Consider the following 20333-nt stretch of genomic DNA (forward strand, 5'->3'; position numbering starts at 1 on the left):
TCCATCACTCCCCTCCACTGTCGCTAGGCACGACTTTCTCACGATAAATTTGCCCAATCTCGCACCCATCGCGTTGATCATCGCTGGCGACGGAATTCAACGCGACCATGAGGTTTTTTTCAATACTTGCTGCGGCCGGGTTTGTCACAGCGCAGCCGTCCATCTACGAACGGCAAGTCGCCACCATCGTAGGGGTGTTGAGCCAAATCAATACCGATACTCAGGCACTTGACACCGCTGTAAAAGGATTCAACGGCGCGGGAGATATCCAAAGTCTGCAAGCTGCAGCCGATAAGGTGGCTACCTCGGTCACAAATGGCGTCCAAACTGTCAATAGCGCGACCTCAATCTCCCTAACGGACGCCCTTCAACTTCAAAGTCAAGTCCAGAACTTGCAGTCAACGATTGAGAGCACCGTCAACGATCTGATTTCGAAGAAGAGTGCCCTTGTGTCGGCTGGTGCGGGCCCGCAGGTCTCACAGAACTTGAACGCGCAACTCTCTGGCTCTCAACAACTCGCGACTGCAATCTCGGGGAAAGTTCCGTCTGAAGTCGCAACGTTGGCTGGACAACTCGCTTCTGGAATCACAAGCGCATTGCAGAAAGGCGTCAATGCCTTCCAGGACGTGGGAGCCGCGAGCACGACTGCTAGTGCTGTAGCGACCGCATCAGAAAGCCGTTCGGCAAGCGCAAAGACTACGGAGGCTGCAAGCACAAAGGCAAGCCAGGTAGCCAGTACGAGGACCAGTCAGAGAACGAGCGCAACGTCAAGCCGAAATCCGGCAACTTTTACAGGTGCAGCCATGCCGCAAGCCGTCGTTGGAAGCTTTGCTGGAGTAGCTGGTCTGCTTGCAATAGCATTGTAGATAGGTGCGAAGCGCACAAACAGAATGAAAGATGAATCAAACTCTAAGCTTCTGTGTTTCAGTGTCCGTTTTGCGCGGTCAGAATTGAACTGAACATGTGTCAAGGGAAACCCCTACTGTCACAGCGGAAGACGATGGAGACGCGTGAGATGTCCATGTACCTCTGTATGGAAATCCGAAAGCGATAGTTCTGGATGCCTTCTTATGCTTTTGAAAAGTCGTGCGCTGCGAGGGTTGGATGAGGACGCAAGACGGCTTTGCTGATCTGACGTTGGGGTTCATAGCTATAACCTTCGTGATTTCATCTGAGACAGAGGTGTGAAGTGTATGACTACATGCCTCGGGAGGGATCTGGAAATCGTAACATAGGAGTCCCATATTTTGTTTTTGAAGAATTTACAGAACGATCCACCCAAATTGATTTGCTGAGGCAGTTGATACCCCGGATCAAGTTTCAACTTGCCAGTGTCATCCTGGAGCCTTTGATGGACTGGCGTCCTCGACGTACCTTTTAAACAGCTGTATTGGGAAGCATGCTTAACGCTGAATGCTGAGATATCCTGCAAGGCCTTGCGACCGAAGGCTGAAGCTCAGGTTCCTGCAAGGGTGATGGCCATTAGAATCCCCTGCCGTCGTCAACTACTCCTGTTTGAATTGCACCACTTTTCTTTCATCCCATGTCGCCCTTTGGCGTTGAACTCTTCAAGTCCATCTCTGCCATCCCGTCTGCTACTTTGTCCGCGTCACCATCTCCTTCACCTTCGCCACCTTCCACCTCCTCGTCTTCCTCGTCAGGTGAGCGGCCATCTCCCTCCCTTCCAATAGCCTTCTCCAAGCCCAATGCTTCTTTGAGCAGGTATTCTGCGACTTCCTGCTTGTCGTTCATCTCAGCCTCGTAGACGGCATCATGTCCTGAATTATTCAGAATGCTAGCGTCAGCGCCGGCGGCAAGAAGGGCTTTAACAACGGACATGTGACCGTTAAGAGAAGACCAGTGAAGAGCGGTGTTTCCAGAGTTATTTTGCTTGTTGATGAACGGTTTGCGATCGGCAGATGACGAAGGGAACAGCGAAAGAAGATAATTAACCATGTCTACGGGTGATCGATTAGCGAATGTCTTACTCATATATAATGTTCAGGATTTCTAGCTACACGAGAGAGGAGATAGAAGAAAAAAAATAGGCGTCACCAACCTATGTGTCCATTTGCACCGGCATAGTGCAGCGAAGTATTACCAGTTTCTGCATCCACAGCTTGAGACAAAATCCAGGCTGGCTGGGTGCCGTACTTTGGAAACAAGGTCGGGATGTAGGTCTTCAAGTCCTCGATCTCGTTAGCTCGCGCAAAGTACAAGATCTCGTCGATCTCATCCTCAGTCAGTATTGCCATTTTCCGGGCTTGTTGGACGCGTGGTTCAAGCTGTCGCTGCGGGCGTCAGAATCTTGCGGAATTGTTTTCTGCAGACCCGCCTGATGTCCAACTGCCGGCCCAAAACTCTCGACCGCGTTTGAATGTGGCTAGGTCCATCTTGCAAGTGCGGGAGCGGCGCGCTTTGTTCACATTGGGCAATCTCTCGCACGGCCATCACTGAACTTCCCAAGACCAGAGCCGCACCCGCAATTGCGCTGTCCATTCCATGATGTTACGGTGGTGACCGCTCAGCACGTACGTGATACAATCGCCCGGACTAGAAAGATGGACGACCTAAGCGGCCTGGACTGGAGTTCCAGCAATGACAACAGTTACAAACCTGCTGCACAAGCGGCGAAACCACCCTTCGCGTATCCCTCGATACAGCCAACGCCATCTCCCTCTATTTCTGGACGATCAACACCACTCACTTTCAACAATTCGCAGCAGAATACGGGAATTCAAGGGAAGGTGTTGAGGCCAGGCTCCTCCAGACCCACGACGACAGTGAACGATAGCTTCGCGAATCTGCTTAAGCCCTCAGCAAGCAAGGCGCAGAACACGCTTTCGCTACAGGAGCGACAACGGCAGTTACAAGAAGAGAAGGCTCGGCAGGAGGAAGAGCGGAGAAAGAACCTAGAGGCGCAATATGGCAGCCAAAGCGCGTTTTGGGATGAGCTGGGTGGTGAACGTAGAGCCACCACTGCTTCTCCTCCAACGAACGCGCGACTGTCGCACACCATCAATAAGCCGTTTGAGGGCATACCTCTAGCCTCCCAAACTAGCAATAGAAAAGACGATGAAGAAGATCTGCTCGCGGCATTCAATTCGTCAGCCCCGGTTGATGCTTCGAGCCATTTTCCACCGCCTCAAACCATGAACAGTGGCTGGGGCACTCCAGGAGACAGTAAGAGCAGGAGCCCACCCCCACTTCAGTCCTCAAACAACAGTGGATTTGATTTCGTTGACGACGATGATCCATTTGGCTTGAATGAAGTGAAGCAGAAGAGCAATACATCCGCACCTCCTCCACCAACAACTAACGATGATGACGACATATTGGGCATGCTAGGTAAACCCGTTTCTGAATTGCCCAAGCCAAAGACTGAACCGGCGCCGGAGACAAAATCACTATCTCCCTCTCCACCGGCACAGGACTCCGACATGAGCTCGCATCCACAGGCGAAGGCTGTGTCAGAACTAGTAGACATGGGTTTCCCCGCTGGTAAAGCTGCCAATGCTCTCGCTCAGACTGACACAGGTACGAATGTACAAGCAGCTGTGTCCATTCTGCTCAACCAAGCACACGAAGAAGCTCGACTGAAAGCACGGGGGAGACAGGAAACCAGTGATCGTCCTGGCGGAGAGGGCGAGAGAAGTCGCAGGCCACAACGAGAAGGTAGAATAGACTCTTCAATGCCTTCTTGGACGCGTGAAGAACCGGAACGGGAGCGTTCGGGATCACGACCCGGACTTGGCAACGGGAGTTCTGGTGACAAGGACTTCGCAAAGCAGGCCCAGGCGATTGGCACAAGTCTGTTTAAGTCGGCCAATTCGTTGTGGAAGCAGGGACAAAGGCAAGTGCAAAAAGCCATGGCTGAGTTTCAACAAGATGCCGATCCTAGCCAGCCAAGGTGGATGCGCGAAGCCCACTTACAGGAGGCTGCTACACAACGAAGGTCTACCCCTGAGCAACGGCCTACGAACGGAAAGGCTCCAATTGAGCAGTCTTTAACGAATGAAGCGATGCTCCTTGAAAGTCGTGGTCCGCCCCCAAAGCCACCACGCTCAGCACCGCGGTCGGCAGAGATATCACGGGCTTCAACACCTGCATCAGCAAGCTCGGGCCAATGGAATGATATCCCTGACGATATGCTTAGTGCGCCTAGGTCTCGAGGAACTTCAAGACAGCCCACACCAAATCGATCGGCGCAGCGTCTGACACGTCAAGATGTAGAGGAGTATGCGGGACAAGTCGTAGTAAGCTCGAGAAGGCGAAGACCTACTCCACAGCCTGCAACTGCAACACCACCTCCATCAAATGCCTCCCCTGCCCCATTAGCATCACCACCAACTCAATCCCCAAATCCATTCAACACCTCGAAACCTGCCACTCCAGCGACTTCAAAGCCACCGACACCACTGCCCTCTCGACCGAAGGCACCACCGAGAACTATACCACCGGTCTCCTCACTTGCACTACAAAATTCTTCGAAGCAACGAGCCAGCGGCGGCGAAGCCTTCAAGCGTGGTGACTACGCAGCAGCACATGAGCATTACACATCTGCTCTGCAAGGCATCCCCCACACTCACCCCATTGCCATCGTCATATTTTGCAATCGGGCGTTAACGAGCATAAAGAATGGGGACCCTCGAGGTGCCGTTTCAGATGCTGATTCAGCACTAAACACGATTGGCGTCTCCCGAGGTGAAGGTGAGAAGATAGCACTGGGAGGCGATGAGGGTGAAAAAGACATGAAGGAGTTCTACGGTAAGGCGCTTACGCGTAAGGCTGAAGCACTTGAGCATATGGAGAAATGGTCTGAAGCCGCAAAAGTATGGCGTGAGGCCGTCTCAGCTGGCATAGGTGGTGCTGTGTCAATTCAAGGGCGCAATCGTTGCGAGAAAGCAGCTGGTGGTGCCTCGGCGAACTCAGCGCGCTCAACGCCAACACCTCAATCAGCAACTCGCAAACCGCCACCAGCTCGCAAGCCTGCCTCTACACTTTCGGCACTCCAAGGTTCCGAGGAAGTCTCCTCGGAGGCCGTCCAACGCATGCGCGCCGCCAATGCTGCGGCGGAACAGGCAGACGATGAGAAATTTGCGCTGACAGACAAAGTGGATGCCATGCTGTTAGCTTGGAAGGGGACCAAAGCGGACAACCTTCGTGCTCTACTTGGCAGTTTAGATAAAGTCCTCTGGCCAGAAGCTGGATGGAACAAAGTCGGGATGCAGGACTTGGTTATGCCCAATAGGGTGAAGATCGTGTATATGAAAGCAATTGCCAAGGTGCATCCCGATAAGGTATGTCCTCCTTCTCTCCGCCTCTTGAACTCAACGCAGGCGAAGAAATCAGGGTAATTTGCATGCTAACATATCGCGATGTAGATTCCAACGACAGCGACAACGGAGCAGAAGATGATCAGTGCAGCTGTATTCGCAACGCTGAATGAGGCCTGGGATAAATTCAAGAAAGATAATGGTTTGTAGACCAGAACAAGCGATGAAATTATTTCATGGATTGAGCCTTTGATCATTTTTCTTCAGATTGCTCCTGTGCTCCAATGTTTCCTTTCGTGCCAGGTTACATCCACTTCATGCGTACCCTGTCTGGTCAGCAGAGTCTTTAGTCGTTTTTCAAATTTGTTCTGATAATCTCGCTGAAGCTTTGGGAGCGCCGCTGTTGAGCAAGTCGATGCGCAAGTTTACCGTCTGCTCCAGACAAAGCGACCCTCTCTTTTTGGTCCTTTGATGCTGTTTCTTCGCGATCGGTGTGCAAGTGGATGTGGGATTCAGACCTGCACGCACGTTGACGTTGTCAGGTATGGTTACCCGACATTGCTGTCGATGCACAACTTTCACATGCCAAATGTAGAGAGGCTGCGCTTGGTCGACCGATGTTTACCATTTTTTCTTCTTTTTCATCTTGGGGCTGAATAGAGACCTCACCGCTGCTTTTGGCATTGGTAAGATTTGCCGCTCGATACATCATCGCGAATTGAAGGGTTTTCAGTGAGGCCGAAACCTCACTACACTTCGTCAACTTAGGTTTGAGAGGAAAGTAGGAAAGGGGCAAAACAGGCAGAGGTGCAGAGCGTGTCGGCCTCTCATGATGAGCAAAGGGCGAAGAACTTGAAGAGAAAGCTCGCAGCAGGTCTCGTTGCTCCCGCAGACCACTTGGGAAGGTCGAGGCGACGTTCCGTTCCTGCAGATGATTGCGCGCGCCAAGTCTTCTTCCCCAGATTTTCAGGGTTACGTAACTGGCAGAAAATCTCAGCCAGACAACTGGATTCCCCTCATTTACATTACAGCACGAGCAAGGCGTGCCTTTCATTCAAAGAGCGTTGAGATAAGTGAGCGTGAATAATAACTGACCTTCCACGCGCCCTTCTGGCACCCTGACGATTGTCTTCTCGTCAAAGACGAGCGTCTCGGACATCATGTACCCGCCGGCGCAAAGCATCAACCTCGACATTGACGCATTAAGCGGCATTTGCGGGTCAATATCAATAGCATGCTGGATCGTCGTGTTTTCACCTCAAATCATTGAGAATTTCCGAAGGAGTTCGGCCGAAGGGCTGTCCGTTGTGTTCATCATAACGTGGTTGATCGGAGATATCTTCAACATCCTCGGGGCCGTTCTGCAGGGCGTCTTGCCAACCATGGTTCGTCATTTTCCAAAGCGCATGACGGCGTTCTATCTAATCCGCTAGATCATTCTGGCCGTGTACTACACGTTGGCCGACCTGGTTCTGCTCGGCCAATGTTTTTACTACAAAGGTTTCACGCTGAGCGACGACATCTCAGCTCCCGCCTCGAACGGCAGAGCCAATGAAACTGCGCCGCTGCTCAGAAACGGAGATGAACGTCCCGAAAGCAGCGCGACGCAGAACCTTCTCACCGATTCTGGACGCCGGCTGTCCGGCAGTTCGTTCAGGGAGAGGCTGATGTCGCTCGACGGAACGCATTTCTCCCCGACAACGCCGTTGCATCCAGACGCGGGTGCGCAAGATCCACCTAAGGAGCCGGTGGCTCAGACCACGCCCCAGCGAATCTTCTTCAACGGCGTAATCGTCCTGCTGGTGTGTTTGAGCGGGGTCCTTGGCTGGTGGCTCAGCAACCGCACGACAACATCCAGACGCGAAGGCGGACCTGATCTGCCAGATAAGCCAGAGGTGATATCCTTCAACACACTCGGCCAGGTATTCGGATACGTTTGCGCGGTCCTCTACCTAGGATCAAGGGTTCCACAGCTCTTGCTTAATTACCGTCGCAAATCTACGGAGGGAATATCGATGCTGTTCTTTCTTTTTGCTTGCGTGGGAAATCTGACGTATGTTCTCAGCATATTTGCATACTCGCCCCAAGCGGCGTGCGAAGAGCCGAGAGCTTGCAAGCCCGGCGAAGCAGCGCGCATGTATGGAAAGTACATCGCCGTGAACCTGTCATGGATCCTGGGCAGCTTCGGAACTTTGCTTATGGATGCCGGAGTGTTCGTGCAGTACTTTCTGTACCAGGTAGACGATGAAAGTGACATTGATGCCTTCGAGGAGGCCCTTGTGGTTGACGCATCTGAGGCAGAGGTGAGCGTTTTCAAGTTGCAATTGGGTTCGTGCATCCTGACGTCTTCACAGGTGAGAAGGGAAAGACGGCGACGAAGATCGGTCACGTTTGTAGATTAAGGTCACGAAATGTCTGATTTACCTCTCGTCGCCCATCCCTGTCCGAATCGTCTTGTTTAATATCTCCAAGCCTGTGTATAACTGAAATATTGCCTGCTGTTGCTTTGGAACATGGTAATTCCGACCATAATGCCCTACCTGCACACCAACTAATCACTTTGCTTGAATGCTATCTTCCATGCTCTCAAAGCCTAACCGAAGATTGCGGGTGCTGTACACTGTTGTCATTCCCTGCCGCAACAGCGAGTTGTGCTCGCCTGGATGATCTCCCTCTAGGTTTCGGAGGTCCGTAATAAATTTATCGAACTCGTCTCCACCACGTTTCTCGAGATAGGCAACAACTTTGCGGATCATGTTGCGCATGAGGGCGCTATTCCTGGCTTCCCAGCCACCTAGCAGGTGGACGAGCTCCTGGTCAACTGTCGAATTGGCGACGCCCTCCACTGCAGTGGAAGAGGTAGAGCCTCGTTCTTGTTGTCGCTTCTCGGGTAGCGACGTCTGAACTGGCGGGTCGAATTCCGCAGCCTCACGAATCCACTCGGCCTTGAACTGCAGCAAGTGCCATGCCAGGTGCATCTGCGCTACAATTAGCATCGACATGGAAAACAGCCTAGCGTGAGATGCAGACATCGTCGGCGCTCAAGGGATTGGTCTCAAGCTCGCCCAAGGTGAGTGAGTTCCATATTATGTTCCGCACCTTCTTATTGTCCAATGGCTCCCTTAGATGCAGGTAATCTAAAGTGTGATCGAGAAGGAGGAGATCCTCCCATGACAGCTGCGGGATCCATTCGTTTCGCGGATCGAGTTCCGGGTGATAGCCGCTATCGACGAAGTCGCCCGGAGGATCGTGGTCTGGGAGCGTCATGAACCATTCGAAGATCTCGTTCAACATCCTGTCCTGCTTGTAATGCTGGCAGCGGACCGTCCACGTCGTGGCACCCTTTAGCTCGCGCCGAGCCCGTTTCGAGAAGCGACGAAGCCGAGAGTATGGAACCCTTGGTCCGTCACAAGTGTACTCTCCGCACTCGTACACGATCTGGACTTGCTTTGCAGCCCAGAAAGTCGGTTGCCGCAAGGTCAGACTTGAGCTCTCGGCACGAGAGTTGGTCGGTTCGAGTGTGGCTTCCCGCTTGTTTGTCATGGGTACGTGGGTAGGCCGTCGCCCTCACTGCCCGGGATATGATGAATAAATGTCATGGCAAGCAATCTGGTTCTCTGTTTGTAGATTTCCAAAGATAGGCAACAACCCGTTCGCGCGATGACTGCAAACAGATGAGGTCTGATGATTGCCTGACATGAATATCCGTGATAGTGATTCGTTGAAGCGGCTGGAAACTTGTGAAGCCGTGCTCGACGGTGCACATACTGTGGCCTGAGCCGGAACGGTTCGCCAAAGATCTCGCATGCGCACCACGTGGTAGATGTTTGCATCAGATTCAAGAGCAATGGACTTACCGGTTGACCCAAATTTTTTTGGCTTGATAGCATAGACTACCGTGCAGTCATGCCCGTGATCACCTGTTGCAAGCTCTACATGACGCGGGAGAATGTGTAACTGGTCATCCGCCAGTGGCGACAGTACAGTTTGGCTTGCGTGAATAGCCGTCGAGACACTCAATCGTTGAAGGTAGAACTGAGTCTGCCACGATTTCTTACCAAGCCTTCATGACGGGTCAAAAAGGTGTGTGCAGGGATACTTGTAAATTTCTGGATTCACACCATCGAATACATACAGTCGTCTCTTTTCAAGTCAAAAAAAAAAATTCTCAATCGAGGTGATATGAAGTCCAGGTGTGCCGTGGGGTATAATGCTAACGCTACGCCGCATCCTCCGGCTTCTGCCCGTAACACACGAAGCTGCAGTAAGAGTCAGCAGGCAAAGCGCCGATTTTTTCCAAGGACCAGGGACTGGAACTCACAATCTCCAGTAGTAATGGCTCTTCCTGTCGCTGATGTCGTCCTCGGCCTCCTTGTTGAGCGCCAACACACGCTCGAGGTCCCAGCCCAATCGCTTCGTGAACAGCAACTTGGTGCCGTCGAAGAATAGTTTCGTGTTCTCGTACGTCCAATAACCCAGCGCTTTCTCCCGCTCGCCCTTGGCCCACGTGCCTATCGGCCACTTGACTTCCTGCTGCACGACGTTGACGAAGCCGGCCCGCCGCATGTGCTCCGCCAGACGCGGCGCGATGGTCATGTCAATGTGATCCACGGCTGCGGCTTCCACGATATGGGTGCCCCATCGCTTGAAGGGCGATTCCATCGTGACGCCGCCGTCGTCGACGTGCGACGGAGGGAAAAGCGGCTCCTGGATCTCAGTCCAGCCGCCCGGCTTGAGGTTCTCGTACGCCTGCCGGAAGTACAAGTCCCAGTCGTGGATGCCGAGCAGCAGCATGCGCGAGTGGATGTAGTCGAACTTGACGTCGTAGACCCAGTCCTGCTCCGCGTTGTCAACCAGCCAGCTGCAGTTGGGCGGCGTCTTGGGGTCCTGCACGGGCGACAGGTCCGTTCCGATCACGTTGGCGGAGGGGAACTGCTCGGCGAACTCCATGGCCCACTCGCCCGTGCCCGTGCCGATGTCGATTGCGTTGTGGATGCCCGGCGGGACGGGCGCCAGAAACAGCCTGCCGCCCAGCGACACTCGCCAGCAGTGGTGCTGGATATTCAGCCTTCCGAGCTCGGCCTCGTCGTTGGGCAGCCAGTACTGGTTCTCCGCGAAGGCGTGATATCGACGCCCGTTCTCGGTTCGGTACGTCGTCACCGAAGAGCTGATTGACGTCGAGATGGTCGAGCGGTCTTCCTCACCGAAGCTGGAGTCTTGGTCCGACGAATCAACGAGCACCTCGGTGACGACATTTGTTTCGGGGCCAGCAGTGGCAGCAGAAGCAGCCGCTGTCGGTGCCGACGACGACGACGACGGCGGCGGCGGCTGGGGCTGCGCTGGCGGTTGCGCTTCGCTACCCTCCATGCTGACTCTCCAGCGCGACACGTTTGCTTGACGGGGAGTCCAAAGCGCAGGGAAACTCGCAGAGCCTTTCGTTGTTTTCCTCTTCCCTGCGCACAGTTTTTGGGCAGTGTCGCAAAAGGTGGGAAGAAACTCTGAGGTGAAAGGTACCCACACCACACTTTCTGGATTCAACGACTGGTCCGCCGCTCCACCCGTCGCTTCGTAGGCGAGTGGAAGGAGGCCTGCCTATGAGGTGGAAGCATTCAGGCGCCCGCGACACCCGGGGCCAATGCAATTCCGATCGTGTGGGAACAGATTGCCTCATTGACGCAGGACGGGCTGCGAATCATAACCTCGTTCAAAACCCAAACGCGGCATCCATCATGTCTTCGAGGGTGGGATATCCTCGGGGTAGCGCAGGACGTCTTGCGCTAGGATGCTCGTTCCGCAGCGACTCGGCGCACTTGATTCAGTGGATCGCGTCATGCAGCTAGACACGGTTTGTTCACTGCTGCGAGATAGCGCATGTTCACTGGCAGCAACGGACAGTTCACCCTCTTTATTTCCAGCAACTATCCACGTATAAACCCATGTGGCTCTGCGTCACTCGATTTGCGCATCCTTTGTTGTTCGATATGGGCGGATGCGCTACGCTGCGATGCACCTCATAAAGATGCCGTCCGATTGCATGGTTACACAGCAGTTTAGCTTTCCAGTCCTCCCGCTGAATCCTCCCGATGAGCTTATTGCATCCACCACGCATCAAACCAATGTTGAACAATAATGTTCAAACGTGATATATCAATGTCTGCTTTTGTTTCACTGTGTGCACAAATATGGCTCAGCCTTTAATTCAAAATCAATCGGTGAGGAGATAGATCCCTGGTGTTCTGAACTACTTGACACATCTGCGCTGGCAACCTTCTGCCTTGGCCAAACTGTCCGCTCCAAGCAGAACTCCTAACGTTCCTGCATTGCGTTAATATCCTGGCCTACCGTACCCCCCACGATTGCCCTGATTTCCATAGCTACCTCTAAACCCACCTCTAGAAGTTCCCCTGAAATTACCCTGCGGAGGTGGAGGTGGCGGTGGGGGAGGTAGATGCGGAGCTCCATGTTGAGACCATCCACCGTTTTGTCCCATCATCGAGAATGGGGTATGAGGATGTGGCGGCGGTGGCGGCGGTGACGGCCCTTGATTCTGCTGTTGCAAATGAGGCGGAGGACGTGGTGGTGCCCATTGTGCATTCGGTGGTAGTGGTGGTGGGGGAGGAAAGGGAATTTGATGTTGGCCTTGCATCAGCCACGGAGGGGGGATCGGAGGTGGTGGGCCAAATTGTTGGTGAGGGTATTGCGGAGGGGGTGGGTAGTTCGTGTTTTGGGGCCCGGAAGATGGACAGCCATGCGATGGAGCTGCAGATGTTGGTTGCTGATGAGGTTGAGGAGCTGTCGACGGGTCATCGTCGCGATGTGGTGGTGATGATGATTTTGGAGAAGGCGAATGCGATCTGCTAGATGAACTTCGCGAGGGGCGTTTCCGCATTTGGGCGAGGAAGCCCTTTTCTGGGTGATGGTACATTTCGTCCAGGAACTTGGTGGACCAGCCGTAATACGTATCGGATCTGGAGGCCGTACGTTAATAGTGAGGACTTATGAGTCGGATCAAACCCAGAGATCAATACAACATACCTGATATACTTCCTAACCTTACCGTCCGCACATTTCCGTATCTTGATCACCTCCATTTTGCGTCCCAGCTGATCATACTCGATGCGCTTTCCTGTATCCGGCGTCGGGTTGTACAGCTCATCTGCCTGCTTCAGCAATTTGAGGACTTCCTTACGCACGTGCTTTGAGACCGTGTCGCCTCCAAACTTGATAGCCTTGACATCCCTCTTCTTCATACCCTGCCCGCTGTCGTGGTCCGTACTTCGCAACGGTCGAAGCCAGCTGGCCGCTGGCAGCAGATGCCAGGGTGTGTTTTCGCCACCGTGCCAGTCTGGCAGTTTCCAATCGCCATCTTCCCCTACATTATCGATGCCGCCAAGGACTTGGATGCCCTTTGTTGGATCGAGTTTCTTCCGCTTGCGCGGTGCATCGGTGTCTCCATGCCCCCGTTTCTGTTTCGACGAAGCAAATTCCTTGGCTTCGGTAGGTAATTGCTGTCCCTCGCTCTCAACGAGAGTTTTCAAGCTCTGAATGTACGGCTTGTCGAAGTATCCTTGCCGATGCCAAAGAGCGAGGAGGGCGAAAAGGCGATTGAAGTGTTTCTGATTGGATCGTCGTGGGAACGTGGCCAGGTCCTTGATGAGGGTGATTACGGGCACACGCAGGAGAGGAACACACTCATCGTGGAGGTGACGGTCGCGCATGAGATACTTGGTCGTGTGCAGAAGCTCGTTGATGACAAAGGTCAGTGGCCACAGGCTGGCCTTGATGTCTGTTTTGGACATGCCCTCCTTCTTCTGCTTCTCGGCCGAGTACGCCGCTGATACGGCTGTGATGAAGCCACCGAAAGCGTCCACCAGTGCGGGCGTGGGGAGCACATAATCGATCACCCAGTCGGAACATGCCTATGGCGAAAACACACAACAATTTTAGCTCAGGCTCGGAGGACACATCGGACACAAGACAAAGGCGGCTGGTCAAACCTGGACATGAGCAGGCGAGCACTCCCTCGCGAGGTCAGCGAAAAGGGCCTTGAAGCGGTCGGCCTCGTCTTTGGCGGTGTCTGCCTTCTCGGGGCGATGTTGACGGAAGGCGGCGCTGAAATTGCGCTCAGCATGACTTATGCGGAAAGACGTTGACATGACGCTTGTACGGAAGCACAGCGGGAACGCGCGAGGTTTCTTCAACCGTGTAGTAGATAACGGCCCGCGGGGGCAGCGTGTGTTGGTTGCGATAGTGACAGGATTGGTTTTTGAGCCGATGGAAAAGCTAGGCGTCACATTAGTGACAAAGGAAGGAATTGCTTGTAGATCGATGTGTACATGGACGGCGACGAAATGGCAATGCGTGCTCGAGCGGAAAGAGTGCAGAGCAACAGCAGTGATGCAGAAGTGAAGGCGAAGAAGACGAGACTGATGATCGAGTCGAGTGGGCGTGCAAATTGGCAGCACAGAGTCGAACAGGTGGCTGCGGAGATGGCAGCTGTGCCGAGCTGTGCGCTCATTGGTAGATCCGACAACTCTTGACGTGCAGGGCCAAGACAAAGCTTGTCTGCAGCCCGCTCGCAGCGCCCGACGGAGGTGAATATATGTGTACACGGAGGCCTACATACACCCATTCTAACTGCGCATAAACTCTGAGCAGCCAGACTGCAGCATCTTCGTCGAGAACTGCGCGCTTGGTGCCGAAACCTGATGACTGCACTCCGTGCACCAGATCCCGGTTGCGGCCACTCGTCGCCATGCCCAGCGTTTGAGGGCCGTTCTGGGTGTTCCGGGTGCTCTTGGGCGGGCACGCGCTGGGCTTTAGGCGCCCTTGGTCGCCGCTGACGGGGGCCCCCCCCTTTTCCCTGCGCACCGACTGGGCCCCCTACAAGTACAAGCACGCACCGTCCACCCTCTACATTCCCCCCGACGTAGTGCCTAGCTTACGCGGTCGCTGGCTCCACTGAGTGCCCGGATCCAGCTGGCCAGACCCACGAGTTTCCGGGTCAAGGTGGCATCTCGCTCGTCCAATGGATAAAGCCAACCGCCATCGAGCCTGAACCAAGTCCTACATCAACTGAGCGGCGACCGCACGCACCCACGCACCCACTAAGCTGCTACAGCCGTCCACTCTCCGTCTCATATACCACGTCCCTCTCCTACGCCTTCCGCTGTCGCGTGGCCTTCCTTGCGCTCTCTTTCCCCCGTCGACCACGAGCCGCCGTCATCCGTCATCTCCGCAGTCGTCCTTCTTGCCGCCGCCATTCTTCCCTGCTTCTCCATGTCGATCTTATCTCGCTCGCATCGCTCGATGCCTGTCGTCGCCAGACGATAACCCAGGGCTCTCCACGGCCAGCGACGCTCCCCATTGCTTATCGTGTTTCTGTAAGCCGATCTACTCCCTACTCTTCCTTCTACAACGTTTGCCGTCTCGCTGCAGAGTTCTTCTCCCATTGCTGTCGCGCATGCATCGCTCTGCCTGTCGCACGCTTACCCAAGAGCTGTTGCTGAATCCTTTTCGCCCATCGCAAACTCACATCCGGAGCCAACCTTGGCCGTCCCTACGTGCTGTTAATAAGGCATCGCAGGCTCGATTTGTGCTTTTCTGACTGCTCATTCTTATTTATATAATCCTGCTTTCTATGGTTCTAGACTTGGCGTTGGCAAAATCATGTTCGGCAAATTCACTCTGGAAGTAATAGGCTGGTGGGAGCGGGTTGGCAATTTCCTCTTTCCGGAGCATGGACGACTAAAGCTGCCCGCATGGCTGCGATTTCCGAAGCTGATGCACAGCTTCAATTTCATCCTTCTGCATTGTGGGTGCTGAGGAACGTTTCCTTGTTCCTTAAGTTTTGCTTATTTGTGCTACAGATTTGTACATGATTTTCATGACCTTGATTGGTTCAATCTTGTTGTATCCTCCGGGCGGCTTGAGATATATTGATGCCCTCTTCTTCGCTGCGGGAGCGGCGACTCAGAGCGGGTTGAACACGTACGTTGCTTCTCTTTTCTTCAAGCTCTCAGACGCTCAAAGGCGGCAGCTAACCAATGCGGCCCAGTGTTGATGTGAACAAACTCTTCCTCTACCAGCAGATCGTATTGATTTTGATGGCCTGCTTGTGTAACCCGATCATCATAAATACCTTTGTCGTCTTTGTGCGTCTCTACTGGTTCGAGAAACGCTTTCAGGGCGTTGTCACTCAGGCAAGAGCTACACGAGGGAGAACTCTTTCACGCAGAAAAAGCGAAGACAAAACGGCAGACCTTGATCAGGAGGAGAAGGGCGTAGGCGATCGCCCGATCGCAATTCTTCGTGGATCGAATCAGCCCATGGCCAGAAAAGGCGATAAGGGCTCAGCGGACTTGCAGAGCCAAGATGGCGTACCCCAAGGCGGAGTGGCCATGAACAAGACGACTAGCAATGGGAGCGGCATATCACCGGTAGACCGACCCTTTCACCGTGAGATCACGTTTGCGGACGAAGTCAGCCCTTCCGACTCTGACGCCGACATTGCGAACGAGGACAGAATACCCGAGCAGCGATCCAAGGAGCAGCACATTGCCTTTGTGGAAAATCAGCGCAATCCAAAGGACAATTCAACCCTGTGGATTCCGGGCCCGAGAGATGTCGAGAGAGGATATCGGCCGCAGCGCATAGAAGAGGGTAAATCAACTAGCGGCGAAGATGATCCATCCCCGTTGACAAGACGGGATACTGAGCCAGAGCAAACTCTTGAGAGGGAGGCAAGAGGTGTAAGGAGCCGATTCAAATCTCCATTCGCGTGGTGGAGAAAGGCCGACGATAATGATGACTCTCCTGGGGGACTGCGCTCTCGTGTAATATCGTCTACCCGGTCAATCGGCCGCTATATAAGCCAAGACAGACACAATACCGATCCTCTGCCGTACCTCAGTTACACTGCCACCATAGGACGGAACTCCACCTTCGTCGATCTAACGGAAGAGCAGCGAGAGGAGCTCGGTGGCATCGAATACCGCGCGTTGAAGACGCTTGCTTGGATTCTCATATGCTATTATGTCGGGTTCTTCCTTTTGAGTTTCGTCATCATGGTTCCGTGGATAGTGCGAAGCGCCCGCTACACAAGTGTGGTCCGCGAGGTTGCGCAGTCACCGGTCTGGTGGGGATTTTTCACGCCCATGTCTATGTTCACTGATCTCGGTTTCACCCTGACGCCGGACAGCATGATCTCCTTCCAACGAGCGGTCCTTCCACTCTTGCTTGGTGTGTTCCTCATAATTGCTGGAAACACGGGATTCCCATGCTTGCTACGTTTCATCATCTGGGCGATGTCAAAGAGTGTGCCCTACGGTAGCGGGATATGGGAAGAGCTCAGGTTTCTCCTGGATCACCCGAGACGATGCTTCACGCTCCTGTTCCCACAAAAGGCAACTTGGTGGCTGTTCTTTGTGTTGGTATTGCTCAATGGCCTCGATTTGATCTTCTTCGTACTACTCGACATCAACGATCCCACAGTCACGTCTCTGCCTGGCGGCATACAGTTCCTTGACGGTCTCTTCCAGGCCGCGAGTACGCGCACGGCAGGATTTGCTTGTGTGAATTTGGCAGATCTCCACCCAGCGATTCAAGTTTCTTATCTGATCATGATGTACATCTCTGTCTTCCCCATCGCTATTTCCGTCCGTCAGACAAACGTCTACGAAGAGAAGAGTCTTGGCGTCTACGCCGGCCACCATGAGGACGACGAGAACTCCGATTCCAATAGCACGTCCTACCTCGGCTCCCACTTACGTCGTCAGCTCTCTTTTGATTTGTGGTATGTCTTCCTCGGTCTTTTTCTCATCACCATCATTGAAGGCCGTCGAATTGAGAACGTCAACGAGCCGGCTTTCACGATCTTTTCCTGCCTGTTCGAGATCGTGTCGGCGTATGGTACTGTCGGCCTCAGCCTGGGATACCCGACCATCAATGCCTCCTTCTCTGCCGAGTTCAGAACTCTCAGCAAACTCATCATCATAGCTATGATGCTGCGTGGCCGCCACCGTGGGCTTCCCTATGCGCTTGATCGCGCCATCTTGCTCCCGTCGGAATCCCTCCAGCGGAAGGAGCAGGCTATGGACGATCAACGGCGAGAGCGGAGGGCTAGCGTGGCGAGTTTGGCAGCCTCGCATGCGGATGGCACGGGGGTTGAGACGATTCAACAGGTCGGCGAGTTGACGGCTAGGACAAATGCAAGTAGAGTATCTACACGTAGTCGTAGTCGGCGTCGCCTTTCGAGAGTGCTCACTGGGGCTCTCAATCCAGGCTCGGCGGTCATGCGGGCGCCCTAATTGGTCGGCTTTCATAGCGTATGCACATGCGGGTCTTGCCCCTTTTTCTCTGACTATTGTTATTTGCTTACTTGTTGGCTTCGGCGGATTTCACGAATCCTGCTAAATTTTGAGCGTCCTGTCTTTGATTTTAAATTTTTGTTCACATTTCTTCGTACAACAGAATTGGGCGGTCCATCTCGGTGTACTGCACAACGTCTGGCCTGGAACTGTTTGCCCCATAACCATCATGAACGCTGTTCACTCCAGGCAACAGAATTTGAAATGTGGATTCGCAGTGTATCAGCTGGACCCGGAGTGGCAATGCATTGTGGGGATGAAAGCATGCCTGCTTAGCCTCACGGACGGTCTTTTGGGCTTGCAGAGGACATCAGAATGGTGTCTTTTTCCACAGCAGTTACGCCACAGCTGCACGCAGCGTTGCAAAAAAGTTGGCACAGTCCACGACGGTGTCTTTTTGGGATGGTATAGTGTAGGCAGCCAATGTATTTCTCCACGGACGCATAACCGCACGTACTGTGCCTTGAGTGGATCTAAAACCATGATTTGTGCCCCTTCCTCGGCTCTCTAGCTCAATTGCTTATTGTGGCAACCATTCAAACTCACGGCTTTACCCGACGTCTAGACGACAAACCCGGACCTTTGTTGCACGCATAAGGAGGCATGTGAGGTTCTATGACGTACCGTGTGGTGCTGCACGCAGGCACATGGAAGATGCTAACGATCTTTGGTTAGCCGATGTCCAATTGCACCAAAGTATCCCTTTTTCGGCGACGAGCATTTGTTTCTTCTGGCACGGAGCCAGTTACGTCGCCGCACTCCAGCAGTAGCACAGCCAGAGGCAGTATGACGTCGATGAGGCTGGACATGGCTGCTGGAGCCACTAGCGAACCAAAGAGACCATGGGTTCGTTCACATGACGGCCAATGACCAGTTGACCACTGGCGTGTATTCAGGCTCCACAGCCGCGTCAGGACCAATTGCGTCGACAAAGGACACACGCCCTAATCGACGATCGCAAGGCCCAGACCTCGCGGCGGTAGGCGCACAGTCCGTGTGCAGATCGCCCCTCAGATCTCGATTCTCGCTATGGCAAAGCTCGGGATGGGAGAAAAAGGAGCACTACGTCATTCTGTGAAATGCCTCCGTTAGGGAAGGAGCGCTTGCCAAGGCGCCCGTTACTACACTTACATCCATGGGACACGATCACGCCTGCCGGTCAGGTCGAAGAAGTACTTAAAGCCATCGATCTGCCCGTGTCCAGCCCAGCTCTTCCTTCCACCATCATCAACATCAACTACAACTTCAGTCATCCACTGATCAACCACACAACACTACCAACACTTTTTCAGCACAACCAAACAATCACAATGTCTGCTCCAAACGTCGACAAGCCAAATGAGGGCATCATCGGCCAGGCCGTCAACTCTGCAAAGAACGCCGTCAACTACGTCTCGGAGACCATCCAGGGCAATGCTGCCGAGGCCAGCAAGGAGGCCAACAAGGGTCAGTTCTACCATAAGCCGGCCATTGACATTCACGTAATACTAACAACCTGTACAGAACAGGCCAAGGGTAACGTCGGTGACGGCAGCTTGAGCTCTCGCGCCTCTGGTGCTCTCGGTGCCGTGTCCGACAAGGTCGACCAGCACAAGCACGAAGCTGCTGGCAAGGCTAACAAGGAGGCCATCTAAACTTCTCTCACATAACCACCGCATACTTGATGGGCAACGATGCGACGATCAAATGCATTGAGTGAAACTGGGAGTTGGGGGAAACAGGGGCGGGGATCGTGAGTACCACGGCCTGAGAACCGGAGTGGGAACCATTTTGCCGTCAACCTAGATACCTGCAGATACCATCACCACCACCATTCAATATGACGATAATGAGAAGAAGTTAAATCATTGTTTTGTTCGCTTTCGTGACAGTTTTTTTTCCTATTTTTGTCTTCTTCTTTTTCTTACTTTTCTCGTTTATCTCCCTTTTTAGCTCTTGTGGCTTAGGATTCAATTGACCCATACAGTCACGCGAAATGGCCTTTGTTCGGTGCATAGTGGTTAGGCTGTGGAGCGAATGATTTGAAAGCGCGTCATGGTGACATCATCTGCAGGAAATCCCAACTCCGCGTTCGGGCACCCAAACCGGAAGGCCCGAACGAACTGGGCATGAAGAAGGACCGAATAAGAAAAGCAGAGAAGAAAAAGGCTAAAGACTTCAAGAGACACGACATCAACAAGTAAAATTCACCTGGTCTTCCATGAGGGGGAGGGGATTTTTTTTGGCGCATGTACTGTGTTGCATGCGGTCAATGCAAAGAGCAAAAGGGAGCGTCGTCGTTGGCACCGCGGCAAGCGGAAACGCAGGACCTCCCGCCTTTTGGTGGGGTCCGTCGATCGGCGAAAAAAGTACTCTGCAGACGAGATCATGTACCCCGCGGGCGGCCTCATGGACACAATCGGCCGAACCGCGTCGTCACTGTTCAGTCCTGCCTACAGACCGTCTTCTTGTGCAAAACCCCTCGACGCCCACCTGCCTCGCCGTAAGACTTGCGTCAAAAACATTTTTGTCCCCGGGGCAACCGTCCGGTGTCATAAGGACGCTAGCGAGGCATTAATTTTATAGCTTTTTTTTTATCATCCCCTAGTGTTTTTATCATCCCCTAGTGTTTTTATCATCCCCTAGTGTTTTTATCATCCCCTAGTGTTTTTATCATCCCCTAGTGTTTTTTTTTTTTTGGTTGGGGGGG

At 53.5% G+C, this 20333-nt stretch overlaps 10 protein-coding genes across 11 annotated transcripts; 5 read left to right on the forward strand and 5 right to left on the reverse strand.

Annotated features, from left to right (window-relative positions):
- Positions 1–107: 107 nt before the first annotated feature.
- PV09_02087 (uncharacterized protein) lies at positions 108–866 on the forward strand (the record flags this gene model as incomplete). Its single annotated transcript, XM_016355083.1, has 1 exon — positions 108–866. One exon carries the CDS (start codon positions 108–110, stop codon positions 864–866), a length of 759 nt encoding a protein of 252 aa, XP_016217099.1.
- PV09_02088 (uncharacterized protein) lies at positions 819–2347 on the reverse strand. Its single transcript, XM_016355084.1, has 2 exons — positions 2060–2347; positions 819–1958 (listed from the first exon to the last, which is right to left on the reverse strand). The coding sequence occupies exons 1-2, from the start codon at positions 2253–2255 to the stop codon at positions 1537–1539; spliced, it is 618 nt and encodes a 205-aa protein (XP_016217100.1). The 5' UTR covers positions 2256–2347; the 3' UTR covers positions 819–1536.
- A 98-nt stretch (positions 2348–2445) lies between these two features.
- On the forward strand, positions 2446–5523 carry PV09_02089 (uncharacterized protein). The gene is made up of 2 exons (XM_016355085.1): positions 2446–5300; positions 5385–5523. The coding sequence occupies exons 1-2, from the start codon at positions 2562–2564 to the stop codon at positions 5484–5486; spliced, it is 2841 nt and encodes a 946-aa protein (XP_016217101.1). The 5' UTR covers positions 2446–2561; the 3' UTR covers positions 5487–5523.
- A 772-nt stretch (positions 5524–6295) lies between these two features.
- On the forward strand, positions 6296–8139 carry PV09_02090 (uncharacterized protein). The gene is made up of 3 exons (XM_016355086.1): positions 6296–6661; positions 6710–7579; positions 7631–8139. The coding sequence occupies exons 1-3, from the start codon at positions 6437–6439 to the stop codon at positions 7676–7678; spliced, it is 1143 nt and encodes a 380-aa protein (XP_016217102.1). The 5' UTR covers positions 6296–6436; the 3' UTR covers positions 7679–8139.
- On the reverse strand, positions 7674–8819 carry PV09_02091 (uncharacterized protein; the record flags this gene model as incomplete). Its single annotated transcript, XM_016355087.1, has 2 exons — positions 7674–8254; positions 8307–8819. The coding sequence occupies 2 exons, from the start codon at positions 8817–8819 to the stop codon at positions 7832–7834; spliced, it is 936 nt and encodes a 311-aa protein (XP_016217103.1). The 3' UTR covers positions 7674–7831.
- A 676-nt stretch (positions 8820–9495) lies between these two features.
- PV09_02092 (uncharacterized protein) lies at positions 9496–10643 on the reverse strand (the record flags this gene model as incomplete). Its single annotated transcript, XM_016355088.1, has 2 exons — positions 9496–9535; positions 9598–10643. The coding sequence occupies 2 exons, from the start codon at positions 10641–10643 to the stop codon at positions 9496–9498; spliced, it is 1086 nt and encodes a 361-aa protein (XP_016217104.1).
- A 958-nt stretch (positions 10644–11601) lies between these two features.
- On the reverse strand, positions 11602–13432 carry PV09_02093 (uncharacterized protein; the record flags this gene model as incomplete). Its single annotated transcript, XM_016355089.1, has 3 exons — positions 11602–12244; positions 12312–13195; positions 13274–13432. The coding sequence occupies 3 exons, from the start codon at positions 13430–13432 to the stop codon at positions 11602–11604; spliced, it is 1686 nt and encodes a 561-aa protein (XP_016217105.1).
- Positions 13433–14361: 929 nt separating this feature from the next.
- On the forward strand, positions 14362–18135 carry PV09_02094. 2 transcript variants are annotated; one of them, XM_016355091.1, is made up of 4 exons: positions 14362–14659; positions 14863–15090; positions 15146–15266; positions 15334–18135. In XM_016355091.1, exons 2-4 carry the CDS (start codon positions 14946–14948, stop codon positions 17582–17584), a joined length of 2517 nt encoding a protein of 838 aa, XP_016217107.1. In that variant the 5' UTR covers positions 14362–14659; positions 14863–14945; the 3' UTR covers positions 17585–18135. The 2 variants fall into 2 exon arrangements, with proteins under 2 accessions (XP_016217107.1, XP_016217106.1); XM_016355090.1 differs by having other exon boundaries at positions 14362–15090.
- On the reverse strand, positions 14414–14728 carry PV09_02095 (uncharacterized protein; the record flags this gene model as incomplete). Its single annotated transcript, XM_016355092.1, has 1 exon — positions 14414–14728. The coding sequence occupies one exon, from the start codon at positions 14726–14728 to the stop codon at positions 14414–14416; it is 315 nt and encodes a 104-aa protein (XP_016217108.1).
- Positions 18136–18766: 631 nt separating the features above from the next.
- PV09_02096 (uncharacterized protein) lies at positions 18767–19491 on the forward strand. Its single transcript, XM_016355093.1, has 2 exons — positions 18767–19090; positions 19148–19491. The coding sequence occupies exons 1-2, from the start codon at positions 18955–18957 to the stop codon at positions 19276–19278; spliced, it is 267 nt and encodes an 88-aa protein (XP_016217109.1). The 5' UTR covers positions 18767–18954; the 3' UTR covers positions 19279–19491.
- The last annotated feature ends 842 nt before the right edge of the window (positions 19492–20333 follow it).

This window comes from Verruconis gallopava (genome assembly GCF_000836295.1).
Source record: "Verruconis gallopava strain CBS 43764 unplaced genomic scaffold supercont1.5, whole genome shotgun sequence".
Lineage (NCBI taxonomy): Eukaryota > Fungi > Ascomycota > Dothideomycetes > Venturiales > Sympoventuriaceae > Verruconis > Verruconis gallopava.